General features: G+C 36.7%; 1 protein-coding gene across 1 annotated transcript in view; it reads left to right on the forward strand.

Annotated features, from left to right (window-relative positions):
- The window catches only part of TRPC5 (transient receptor potential cation channel subfamily C member 5), a 273683-nt gene extending 259518 nt beyond the window's left edge, over positions 1–14165 (forward strand). The window contains exons 9-12 of the mRNA XM_079124842.1: positions 7334–7537; positions 7778–7819; positions 9875–9964; positions 11672–14165. Coding sequence (XP_078980968.1) covers positions 7334–7537; positions 7778–7819; positions 9875–9964; positions 11672–12361 — 1026 coding nt within the window. The 3' untranslated portion in view covers positions 12362–14165. The remainder of the gene's footprint in view (positions 1–7333; positions 7538–7777; positions 7820–9874; positions 9965–11671) is intronic.
- Positions 14166–14425: the final 260 nt, after the last annotated feature.

The raw sequence follows: 14425 nt of genomic DNA on the forward strand, positions 1-14425 counted from the left end.
AATGCTTTCCCCTCAAGTGTGGGTTAGACCTAAGGACTCACTTCTAACCAAGACACTTTGGCAAAAGTATGGAGATCTAGTGTACAGCATGGTAACTACAATTAATAATAATATATTGTATATTTGAAATCACTAAGACAGTAGAGCTTAAATGATCTCACCACAAAAATATACCCGTGTGACATGATGGATATGTCAGTTAGCTAAATCTAATATACATGCATATATATGTATATATGTCATATTTCACAACATAAATGAGTACAACTTTTGTCAATTATACCTTTAAAAAGCTAAGAGAAACAAAACATGGCAAAAGTGATGTCTTCCCAGATTATGTCGTCAAAAGACTGGCTCTTCTCTCCCTCTTTCACTCGGAGGGAAGACTACTACCACTACCATGTTATAAGCTTTCCTATGTAGAAGCCCACATGGCAAGGAACTGAGGAAAGCTGGCGGTCACTAGTCAGCAAGAGACCAAGACCCCCAAGGAACTGAATTCTGCCAACAATTATGTAAGTAAATGTAGAAGAAAATCCTCTTGCAGTTCAGTCTTAAGATGAGATGCCAACTCTGGCCACCACCTTGATTATAGCTCTGTCATACATCTTGAGCCAGAGGCACACAACTTCACCATGTGCAGATTCCTGACCCAAAGAAACTTGAGATAATATTTATTGCTTTAAGCTTTAACTTTTGAGATAAAACCAAAAAGGCTTTACTAAGACTTATTAATCATTATAAGTATACTCATTATTGTTTTACTTAAAGGCACCTTGTTTAATTAAACACATTGAATACACTTCACAATGTGACAAATAGAATTTCTTTTTATTTTTTTACAGACTGCATTTTGATTCATTGTACACAAATGGGGTACATCACTTCATTTCTATGGGTGTGCACTATGTAGATTCATTCCGTTCATGTAATAATACATGTACATAGGGTGATGTTGTCTGTCTCATTCCACCATCTTTCATATCCTCATCCCCTCCTCCCTCTCATTTCCCTCTACATAATCTAAAGTTCCTCCATTCTTCTCTCATCCCCCACCCCACCACCCCCATTATATATCATCATCCACTTATCAGGGAAAATATTTGGCCCTTGATATTTTGGGATTGGCTTATTTCACTTAGCATGATATTCTCCAATTCCATCCATTTATCTGCAAATGCCCTAATATTCTTCTTCTTTATGGCTGAATAATATTCCACTGTGTATGTATACCATAGTTTCTTTATCCGAACATTTTAATAAAATGCTATTGTCTTATATATTTTATTTATTTTCTTTTTTTGGGGGGTACCAGAGATTGAACTCATGGGCACTTAACCACTGACCCACATCCCCAGCCCTTTTTTGTATTCTATTTAGAGACAGGGTCTCATTGAGTTGCTTAGCACTTGCTTTTGTTGAGGCTGGCTTTGAACTCACAATCCTCCTGCCTCAGCCTCCAGAACCGCTGGGACTACAGGTATGTGCCACTGCACCCAGCTCTTATAATATACTTGAAATACAATTTTACCAAAACTTTAGACCTGTAGATTTAGCAATTTATAGAAAATATCTGTCATGTAGCCTATCTAGTGAAGCCAATCATCATTTCCAAAACAGATGACTAAATCAGATTTATTTTCTGTCTCTAAAAGGACGACTTCATTTTTCAAGTCAATAACTGTGTCACTACTTATCCCTATAACGACCATTTCATTTGTAAATTCAAACTCTAGGATGGATAGACAGATGGAAAGAAAGAAAGAGCATGCAGGCTTGCTATGAGTTTGCCACCAGGATGAAATAAGGTAAAATAGAATGTAATATTACTTCCAGTGCTATCTTTGCTTTTCTTTCACAGAATTAATTCTCCCTCAGGAGGAATATTGGGAAATGGAGAGGTGAGGTCATTCAAAGAAAATTGTCATCATTCTTGCCAGCCCACTATAAATTATTTCAATAATCTAACATCGGCCAAACCATCCTCTGTGTCTAATGCCAAGCCTCATTCTTAATAGGAATATGTATAAAGCACAGTAACAGTAAAACTTACCATGGATATGTGATATGTCAATTAAAAGTGTCTTCTTAATATCTTAGTGGCATGGACCTTTTTGACTGACTCATGTAGCCTTTGGATTCCTTATTTAGAAAGATACTTTTAAATATATCAAAAATAGTATTCACTTTTGAAGAGATTGACAAGCCATTCCTAAAATTCATATGGAAATATAAGGAACTCTGAATAGCAAAAAATAATCTTGAGGAAGATTAACAAAGTTGGAGCATTTACACTTTTCAATTTTAAAACTTACTATAAAGCTATAATAATCAAAACAGTGTAGGACTGGCATAGGGTAGATGTATAAATCAATGCCATAGAACTAAAGATGGAAAAGAAATTTATTTTTTTATGTTGATGTAGTTTTTGTCAAGGGTGCCAAGGGAATTCACTGGAGAAATATATTTTTCAGCAAATTATCCTGGGACAACTCAATAACTATGTGTAAAAAATAAAGCTATTGCTAAAATTAAACTCTTATGAGAAAATACAGTAGATGCTGGGAAAACTGTTTATCCATATGTGGAGGAATGAGATTAGATTCTTATCTCTCACCCTGCACAAAAGTCTACTGGAAATGGATCAAAGGCCTAGGAATTAGACTAGAAACTATGTAACTCCTTGAAGAAAACATAGAGTCAGCCCTCCAACATGTAGGCACAGGCAACAGATTTCTCAAAAGAACCCCTAAAGCTCAGGAAATAATGCCAAGAATCAAAAAAATAAGATGGCATCAAATTCAAAAGCTTCTGCACAGCAAAGGAAACAATTAGGAACGTGAAGAGAGAGCCTACAAGAATGGAAGAAATTTTTTGCTAGCTATTCTTCTGAAAGAGGATTAATATCCAGAATATAGCTGGGTGAGATGGTGTGCACCTGTAATCCCAACTTGAGGGGCTGAGGCAGAAGGATCAAAAGTTTGAGACCAGCCTTAGCAACTTAGCAAGGCACTAATCAACTTACCAAGACCCTGTCTCAAAGTAAAAATAAAAAGGGCTGGGGATGTGGTTGTGTTTAAGTCCCCCTGAGTTAATTCCCTGGTAAAAATAAATAAATAAACAAACAAACAAACAAATAAATAAGATTTAAAAATATATATGTATCCAGAACATATAAAGAACTCAAAGAACTTAACATCAAAGAACCAAAAACCCAATTAATAAATGGGAAAATGAACTAAACAGACACTTCTCAAAAGAATAAATACAAATGGCCAACAAATACATGAAAAAATGTTTAACATCTTTAGCAACGAGGGAAATGAAAATCAGAACTACACAGAGATTTCATCTCACTCCAGTCAAAATGGCAGGCATCAAGAATACAAACAATAAAAATATTGGAGAGGATGTGGAGAAAAAGGAACACTTTTACACTGGTGGTGGGATTGTAAATTAGTGCAATCACTATAGAAATAAGTATGGAGGTTCCTCAGAAGACTAAGAATGGAACCAACAAATGACCCAGCTATACCATTCCTCAGTATTTCTCATAAGGAAAGAAAGGCAGCATACTATAGCAATACATGCATACCCATGTTTACAGCAGCACAATTCACAATAGCCAAGCTATGGAACCAGCCTAGGTGTCCATTGATGGATGAATAGATAAAGAAATTGTGGCATATATATGCAATGGATTTCTGTTCTACCGTAAAGAAAAATGAAATCTTGTCATTTGCAGGAAAATGGAAGGAAATAGAGAATATTAAGCAAAATAAGCCAAACTCAGAAATTCAAGGATCATATGTTTTCTCTCATATGTGGAAGCTAGAGAGGAAAAAGGAAAAGAAAGTTGGGGATGGATCTCATGAAGATTAAAGGGAGATAAATAGAGGAAAAGGACCAACAGGAAAGAAGAGGGATGGGAAAGGGGAAATACTGGGGAATGATATTGGTCAAATTAAATTGTTATATTTTATGCATGTACAAATACATAATAATGAATCCCACTATGATATACAATTATAATGTACCAATAAATATATGGAAAAAAGGAAGGGAATGCTTGAGGAGCAGAACCTTGACCCAGCACCTAAGAAGGAGCATAGGGATTTAGATGAGCATAGTGTCTCTGCACCAGCTGTCCTTGATCCACATTCATGTCCCTACTGGTGCCATTTTGCCCTTTTTGGAACTCCTCTGTTGCAATTCAGTTTTTTCAAAGTGTTGCAAGGAACACCCTGAATTCTTTCTGGTTAATGGCTTCATACTTAAATTGAACAAGCCAAAAAGATATTCTGTCATCGGGCTAGAACTGAACCAAAGAATTTAGAGATGATTGTTTCCAAGATGAATTCTGGTTTCAGAAACAAATCAGGTCCAGACAAATTTAAGAAACTATTTAGGGGGGCTGCGGAGATAGCTCAGTTGGCAGAGTGCTTGCCTTGCAAGCACAAGATCTTGGGTTCAACCCGCAGCACTGAAAAAAGAAAGAAAGAAAGAAAGAAACTATTTAGGATCATTCAACAATTCATTCAAAAATGGGCACTTATATTTTAAAATGATTTTAAATTGATACTAATAAACTAACCCGTTATTGTGCCAATTTTGGAAAATATAGAAATGTATGAAAGAGAAAATAACAATCATTCCCAAGTCACAACCAAGAGACAACCTCTTCTAATATCCTACTGTGTTTCCTTTCTATGTGTATATATGTATCTGTTTGCATGTATGCACTATTTTAATAAATATTGAATATTTAAAAAGGAGAAATATAGGAATAAATCTTCATGAACTTTTGCTAGGCAATAGTTTCTTAGATAAGAACAGCAAAAGCACCAGTGACAAAAGATAAAATGACTTAACTACATCAAAATAAAACATATAGAATTATAAAAATTATTTTAAAATATTTACCAAAATATTTTTTAAATACAAATTCATGATATGGTAATATATATGCTTCTTTACTAGCTTACTAGATAATGAAATCTAGCAGTGGGTCTAAATTCTTAATTTCAATCTAAAAGGTTTATTTTTATTTTGACTTTATTGTTCATTTGACCCAAAGCCATTTATTCCCTCTTAGAAAAGACAGAGGTATCTCCAATTTGTCCACTAACAGCTGGGTTAACCTACTTCCTATGTTCTTAACCATTTATGTGAGTAATAGCTGAGAATATTATGAAAACCCAGAAAAGAAGCAAAACACTCAAAATTTTATATACAATTTTAATAGATTATATTGATTCCATTAACTTTATCCATGGAATCAGGATTAAAAATCCCTGTTCTTCTGAATGTCATCCTTGAACTCAATCTGCTAATTCTTCAGTTTTTAAGATTTTTTTTAGTTGGAGATGGACACAATGCCTTTATTTAATTTATTTATTTTTATGTGGTGCTGAGGATCAAACCCAGTGCCTCACACATGCTCAGCAAGCACTCTACCACTGAGCCACAACCCAAGCCCCTCAATCTGCTAATTCTTTAATATGATAGCTAAGCACTGTTGCCTTGGAGAGCAAAATTAAAACCTTTATGGAATACCTAAAAGTCCAATAAGCAAGTTTTAGGACTCTGGCAGATTGAATGTTCACTCAAAAACCACTCTAAGCCCACACTGGAAGACATTGCTCTCATTTATTTTATTTTATTTTATTTTTGTTTTTTTATTTTCATTTATTTATTTATTTATTTATTTATTTATTATTGTAAACAAATGGGATACATGTTGTTTCTCTGTTTGTACATGGCATAAAGGCATGCCATTTGTGTAATCATAAATTTACATAGAGTAATGTTGTTTGATTCATTCTGTTATTTTTTCCCTTCCCCCCACCCCTCCCACCCCTCTTTTCCCTCTATACAGTCCTTCCTTCCTCCATTCTTGCCCCCCTCCCTAACCCTAACTCTAACCATTGCTCTCATTTTTTAAATATTTTTTTTTAGTTGTCAATGGATCTTTTTTATTTTATTTTATTTATTTATTTATTTATTTTTTGCGGTACTGGGGATTGAACTCAGGGCCTTGTGCTTGCAAGGCAAGCACTCTACCAGCTGAGCTATCTCCCCAACCCTATTTTATTTATTTTTATGTGGTGCTGAGTATGGAACCCAGGGCCTCACACAGGCCAGGCAAGTGTTGTACCACTGAGCCACAAATCCAGTCCCTTCTCCTTTTTAAGGTCTCATTTGCTAGTAAAGAGATTTCCATTTTTGTCCTTATAGTATAAGCTTTTAACTGAGAAGGCTATATTATTTCCATATTCCAGAACCCATTTGTCCCTCAAGAGTACCTGCAACAATTGTTGGGGGGGTATTTTCTCTGTAGATGTATTTAATTTCTTTTGTCAGAACAATCAAAACATAACTAATTCAGGCTGCTTTCCTCTTTTATTTAACTACCAAGAAACAGTGGGTCAAATTTAATATCTGATAAATACATTCTTTCTGTCTCCAAAAGATGATCTCTGTTATTTTATACATAATTATATTAGTTCCCTATTAGTGTTGTAACAAATTACCTTGAGTGTGGTTGCTTTGAAACAGCGCAAATTTATTACTTTATGGTTTTTGGTGTCAGATATCTGAAATGGGTCTCAAGGGACTAAAATCAAGGTATTGGTCGAACTTTCTGAAGGTTCTAGCAGAGAATCCATTTTCATGTCTTTTTCACCCTCTAGAGGCTGCCTGTATTCCTTGGACTGTGGTCTGTTTTCATCTTAAAAGCCAGTAATGGTTGTCTTTCTTATATTTTATCACTCTTTACACTGACTCTCTTATCTCCCTCTTCCACTTACAAACTTCCTGTTACATTGGGCCCACCTAGATAATGTAAGACAATCTATTCATCTCAACATTAGCTAACTCGGAGACTTAATTTATTTTTCTAAATTTTTCTAAATTACTAGTATTAGTATTGGTATTAGTAGTAGCAGTAGTAGCAGTGGTGGTAGTGGTGCTGGGGATTGAAGCCAGGCGTGCTTTACCACTGAATTACACCCCCAGTTCTTCTTCATTTTTTGAGACAGGGTCTCACAAAGTTGCTGAGGTTGACCTTGAACTTGCAATCCTCCTGCAATCCTCAGCCTCCCAAGTCACTGGTATTATAGGTGTGCACCACTGCACCTGGTTGTAAGAAGATATATCTTTAAAAGTGAGATTACTAGGTATGTGCAATTTGAATTTACAGGGTATATCTAATTTTAATTTATATAGCTACTGACAAATTGCCCTTTATAGAAGCAAGTAGAACATTTAGGATAAGACATGGGTGCATTTTGCAGTTTTCCATCTCAAAACCTCGAACTTCTGTCTTTCATAGGATCATGCTGATATTGAGTGGAAGTTTGCGAGGACAAAGCTCTGGATGAGTTACTTTGATGAAGGTGGCACCTTGCCACCTCCTTTTAACATCATCCCCAGCCCCAAATCATTTCTCTATCTCGGTAACTGGTTCAACAATACCTTCTGCCCCAAAAGAGACCCTGATGGTAGACGGAGAAGGCACAACTTGAGAAGCTTCACAGTAAGACTTTTAAAAACTGTTTCTTTTAAAGCAAAACTGTTTCCTCCCTTTTCTCCTTTGGACACTCCCTATTTTAAACATCATAAAAATCACCTCAACCTACTTATCTTTCGGAGATTTGTCAGGCAAGTGATCCCATGTCATTCTCCACTCTAATATTCAGAAAAATATTCAGATGGGTGGATGGGTAGGGTGCTGGGAGACTGCTGATGTAACCTCTCTGTCCTTTTTCAATTACAGGAACGCCATGCTGACAGCCTGATACAAAATCAACATTATCAGGTAACGCTTCTTTACAGGGACTAAACACAATCGTTCCTGGTCAGTTCTGTGGAATAAAAACAAACTTCACTCTGGCTATGTCTGAATTTGATGAGGGTAGGAGGCTTGGAAAGGTTGTAATTCATCAGAAGCTGAAGTCACTCCTTGGAGTGGAGTCACCTGCTTTATAATCCTGTTCATAGCCCTTTAAGAATGCCTCAGATGGATCAGCAATGTCCATAATATAGAAAGCTACACTTGAGGGACTGGGGCTGTAGCTCAGTGGTAGAGCACTTGCCTAGCATGTGTGAGGCACTGGGTTCGAGCCCTGGCACCGCATAAAGTTAAATAAATAAAGATATTGTGTCCACATACAATGAAAAAGTTTTAAAAAAAGCTATCATTGAGATTAAGTAAAATAGGACATGTGGCTGTTCAGTCAGTCAACAAACATCTGAGACCTAGTGTACATCAGACATTAACCTAGACACTGGAGAGATCACTGTGGACAAGACAATCTTTCTACTCTTATATAGCAGGGATTAAACACATCAAATAAATCATTATGTGATTACAAGGATCAGACGTGATGTGAACAAAAGGCACAGAGTAATGGGCATATATAATAAGTAAGGAATATATGACAGGAGGAAACTAACCTCAATGAAGTAAAAGCTTATCTGCATGTCAGGAACTTAGGTCTTCCTAAATTCCAATACGATTTTAATCAAAGAAACATATAAACATTTCTATCTCACCAGCCAGAAGATAAACCACGCATCCAAATACGTGAGATATCGCTTGAGAGTAATCATTGCTGATCACAAATAAGACACAACACTCTCTTGCCTTCCTAATTAGCAGAAACCCCAAGTAGAAAAATGTTCTGCCAGGCTTAAAGCAGATTCAGTCTTATTCTAGAAGTCACTTCCCCAACTTTGTGCCCCTTAGACCAAAACAAACAAAGAAAACCAGAAAATACAGAATATGGTAGGTAACCCTTTTCTCACTACTCCTGCCTCCAACCCTTATTACCTTAGGCAAGATTCATTGCCTTCATTTTCTGTTCCATAGTCCTCACCAAAAAAATCAGTTGCTGGGCTTCTCAATGATTTCTTCAAGTTCCCAGAGTAGCAGAAGTAGTAAGTATAGCATTGGATATTCTTGAAATCAGCTTAAAGTAGAATTGAATTCTAATTTTTACATTCACTAGTTGTGTGGACTTGGAGGCATCAGGCAATGTCACTGAGCCTGTTTCCTCATATGTAAAATGGGAATAACAGTAAAAATTAATTGTGTTGTGAATATTGAGTGGTGGGTGCATTGCCTGGCATAATGTCTGACACATTGCTGTAAGTGGTAGCTATCATGGTCATCATCACTAATATAAATCATGCTATGTGTGTGCCATTGCCCTGGAGGCTAAAAAGAGGCCATCCATGTAAAGAATATTGGCTGGCTCTAAGAAAAATATCTTGCTTCCCTATGTCATGTATGATTACACGAATGGTGTGAATCCACATCGTGCACTACCATAGAAATGAAAAGTTGTACCCCATTTGTGTACCATGAATCAAAATGTGGTCTGTAAAAATAAAAAAGAATATTTCCAGAAAAAAATATCTTGCTTATGTAGAAGGCTTAGTGACTCTCAACTTTATAGAAAGAGAAAAAAAAACTTGTTTTACTAGGAGTATTTAATAGTAGTAGTATTTAATAGTAGTTTAATCCACCTGAAGGGAAAAGATACTGACTATAACCATTCAAGGATTATTCCACACTCACTATTGTATAAATATAAATACATGTTTACCTAACACTTGGGTGGAAATTCTTCCTTTGGGGGTGAATTTGACTTTACTGGCACACTGTTACCAAATCCAGAGATTCAATAATTCATTTAGCCAATGGACTTAACTCATTTTTTTTTTTGCAGAAAATGTCTGGATCCTGTGAGGATTTTCTGTTTGCAAGGATGGTCTATGCATGTTTTATTTTCTGTGTAGGTTTCTTATTTTATTTCTGAGAGCCTGAGAAAGAAACTGAATGTCTCATTTTTTTTTTTTTTAATTCCAGGAAGTTATCAGGAATTTAGTAAAAAGATATGTGGCTGCTATGATAAGAAATTCCAAAACAAATGAGGGGCTAACAGAAGAAAATTTTAAGGTAATTTAATCCTGAAGTGGTTTCATTTCTCATTTCTTAAGTATATCATTTAATCTCCACAGTCTTTGAGATTTCTGGTGGTGGAATTTCCCCTGCCTGCAATACAGCAAAACCAGCTACAGTTCTTATTCTAAGAGAATAAGTAGATCGAGAGATTTTACCAATGTCTGTCACACCAGTCAGTTGTACGAACAAAAGAAACCTGTTCTACACAGTCTTTTAATAATCTGAGTGTTTCTCAGTGTGGGAATTGCATTCCTTTAAGTGACATGCCAAAAATGCCAGGAAACTTAAAGGCCTTCTTTGCCTAAAAAATATAAAGATCAAAGAATCTATTATTAAGTCCTAAGAAATTCTACCACTAAATACAAACATCTTCCTATTGGAACTAGCCTAAAACAGTGATTCTCTTTTGTCCCCCAGGGCACATTTTGCAGTCTGTAGATATTTTTCATTGTCACACTGACATCTAGTGGATAGGGACAAGGTTGCTAGTAAACATCCTACCATAAACGAGAGCCTGCCACAGCAAAGAATTATCCAGTCCAACATGTCAATAGAGCCAAGGTTGAGAAACCCTAGCCTAAAACATATATATGTACATATATAATTTATATATATGTATATACATATAGAACACATATACATACATATATGTATGTATATATATAAATTATATATATATAATTTTTCCTAAGTCCCACAGAAAGGCCATTATCATAATCCACAGACCTAAGTCATCTGTTGAGGGCCTACTATGTGCCAAGCACTCTACTAAGTGCTAGGGTACACTGGTGAGCAAGACCTAACTTACACCTCGTTTCATGGAGTGACAATAATAATATAAAGTGATAAAAGATTGAGTGTTCTGACAGGGTAAACACAGGGCACTGTAGAAACACAGAAAGGAGGGACACTCAGTTGGTACTTTGGGGGTCAGGATAGGCTTTCTAGAGGAAGTGATGTTTAAGCTGAGACTTGCAGGAAGAACCAGATAAAGGAGAGTTGAGAAAAGTGTTCAAGACAGAACAGCATAGATAAAAGCCCAGAGACAGGAAAGATGTTTATATGGGTGAAGAGTAGAAAGCTTGGGGAAGAAGAAATGAGACTGCAAAGATTGACAGGTACCACAACCTGAAATATCCTGTAGACACGAAATGGCATTTTTACTTTTTCCTAAGATCAGTGATAAGTTACTCACATTTTTAGGCAGTGGGAGGACATGATCAGATTAAAGCTTTCAAAGATGGCTTTTAAAGAAACAACCTAACATCTAAGCAGCCAGTTAGGAAGAAGAGACATTTCATAAGGACTTGAATGAACAGGGCCCCCTATCTCAAAACAGCAGTTCCATCACCTGACATTTCACTTCTCTGATTTAATTCCTTGGAATCTTAATAGTTTTCTTCTCCAATGGCGCTTTTCTATGCAATAACCTGTGAGAGTCAGTGCTCTAATCTAATACCTTGTCACTACTAGTCTGTTGATGTGCTCCTGATGGGAGGTTGTGAAATCAACTTTACTCACTACCCAATCTTTCAAACTATTTTTTTTTCTTGTGCTTGAATAGTGCAAATTTTTTCTGATATCATGTATACTTTGTGGTTTGCTATTGGGCAAGACCTAGAACATTCCAGAGGGTATTCAATGTGCCCATTTTAAACTTCTTCAAGCTTTTGGACATACATGTCTGCCCTCTTTCCCTAGGAATTAAAGCAGGACATCTCCAGCTTCCGATATGAAGTGCTTGACCTCTTAGGAAACAGAAAACACCCAAGGAGAAGCTTTTCCACAAGTAGCACTGAATTCTCTCAGAGGGATGATACCAATGATGGCTGTGGTGGGGCTCGGGCCAAATCCAAGAGCGTCTCGTTCAATTTAGGCTGCAAGAAAAAGGCCTGCCATGCACCGCTCATCAGAACCATGCCAAGAGCCAGTGGTTCCCAGGGGAAGTCAAAAGCTGAGTCATCAAGCAAACGCTCCTTCATGGGTCCCTCTCTCAAGAAACTGGGTCTCCTTTTCTCAAAGTTTAATGGTCATATGTCTGAACCCAGTTCAGAGCCGATGTACACAATTTCTGATGGAATCGTCCAGCAGCATTATATGTGGCAGGACATCAGATATTCTCAGATGGAGAAAGGGAAAGCAGAAGCCTGTTCTCAAAGTGAAATTAACCTCAGTGAGGTAGAATTAGGTGAAGTCCGGGGTGCTGCTCAGAGCAGTGAATGCCCTCTAGCCTGTTCCAGCTCTCTTCACTGTGCATCCAGCATCTGCTCCTCGAATTCTAAACTTTTAGACTCCTCAGAGGATGTATTTGAAACTTGGGGAGAAGCCTGTGACTTGCTCATGCACAAATGGGGTGATGGACAGGAAGAACAAGTTACAACTCGGCTCTAAGTCAAGTCCCTATCACCTGTTCTGGAACTCAAACGAAAATTTGTAATTTCCTTACTCTCAGAGGTGACATAAAATATGACTCCCTCACTGCCCCCCTAGCAAGGAGAGTGAAACTCCTATTATTTTCACTTTCCATAGCCACATTCCCCATTTTTTGTTCTTGTTTTATTATTACTATTATTTGCCTTTTTAGACTTATTAACACTAAGTCCATCTCACAACCAACTGAAGGGGTGTTGCCCCTAATCAGCAGAGGTGCAGTCGGGTGCTTAACCCTTTTGCTTTGCTCTCGTTTTCTTACCCTTGCTTCCTTGAAGCTCCAGGTGCCACTTTGCTACTGTTGCTGCCACACAGATTCCTGACCTTCCTCAGGATCTCATGCCATCTCCCCACAGGGCTGAGGGTGTTGGTCAACAGTCCCCACCAGCTATCAGATAAGGCAAACCAACCTGCCTATCTTTGTTACCCTTCAGTGCTACACGCTGCCCATGCTGGTTCAATGAACAGCATCAAAGGGAGGCTGAACAGACTCCAAAGAATTGTCAGCTTGTGGTTTCTAGGTATAACTGGCCTTTTTGTTTTGTTTTGAAACACAACTTCTCAATTGTGGGGGCTGTTGAGTTTTTGTTTCTTAAAGATGTGTTAGTTTCTTAATGTGTGCCAATGAGATATTTACCCTATAGTATATGTCATATCTAATAAGTTAGGCAACTTCCTGTGTTTGTGTATTTCAGTTAACTTACTACATTTTAAAATTTGATAGTATTGAAATTAGTATTTAGGATGTATACTGTTTTTTAAAAACTTCTGCACTCTAACCAATAATCACTACATCTCATACATTGGCAGGAAAAAAATAATTAGCTGGTATATTTATAGGGTCCTATCTACTGTTGATAGTTTTAATCATCATTGCTATCAAGGCATTTCTAAGATAAAAGCCTGGATTTGAAATATTTTGTATCAGAACAATGACATCTTGCTGAGGTACTGAAGTCTGAAAAAAAGAACATCTTCATTTTAATTAATTGCTTTCTGGAAAAAAACCCAACAAAACAATTTTACGTCTAGATAACCTAATTCAGGTTGCAGTTTTAATATTCATTGGGAGCAACAGAAGTGCATGTGTAAACTTATGTTAGACATATAACATAACAACCCTAGCAGATCCATGGACCTGTGAACATATACCAAATTTTACTGTCTTCAAAGAAAGCGCTCCTGGAGATTAAATTAAGAATGTATAGCCTAGAAAAGAAAGGAGGTTAGTTGTCACCCTGTGCTTTTAAATGCCAATGCCAACAGGAATCCATCTAAATTCCTGATGTAACTTCTGGTTAAAGTAAGTGACATGATGAATTTTCAAACAATGAAAATATATCTCCAAATTAGCTTTTAACATTGTAGTTTCTGTTGTTCAAATTGATTCCCATCTCTATCCCTAGCACTGGGAGCGAAGGTCAAAGTGTTTCACATGAAGAAAAGTTGAATTGAGGGGCAAGGTTGGGCAGCAAGAGGAGGTGATGAAGAGAAAAACTCAGATCCAGGGAAATGAGATCAAGCTGCGTCAAGACCCATTTGGCAAAGGATTGTCCCCAAATAATTCCTTGATCATATTTGAAGTAGTCATTTATTCAAATCTAACTTCTCCCCTGCTTCACGAAGTGGGACTATCATAAATGGCTGATAAGTTTTAAAACAGGTTACTTTCTAAAAGAAAGGTTTCTAAAGTCAAAGATTCAACTTTCTTGTCAAATTATTTTGAATAACAACAGAACCTGGACTACATTCCTAACTCATATTGATGGCACTAAAGAACAAAACGAAAAATATATGACTCCATTTCATCAAAAGAAAAACATGTCTTTCTCACAAATATATGTCTGATAAATGAGGTATAACCATTCTAACAGTTATTTTTATCGTTAGAAAACAGAGTAGCCAAACATGGAGTCATGCACTAAAATAGACTTCTCTTGGTTATGTTCAAAAGGGAGAATAAATATAAATCACAGTAAACAACCTTGACTACTGAAATGAGTGTCATGTTTCATGGGAGCATAT

This window comes from Sciurus vulgaris (assembly GCF_902686455.1).
Source record: "Sciurus vulgaris genome assembly, chromosome: X".
Taxonomy (NCBI): Eukaryota; Metazoa; Chordata; class Mammalia; order Rodentia; family Sciuridae; genus Sciurus; species Sciurus vulgaris.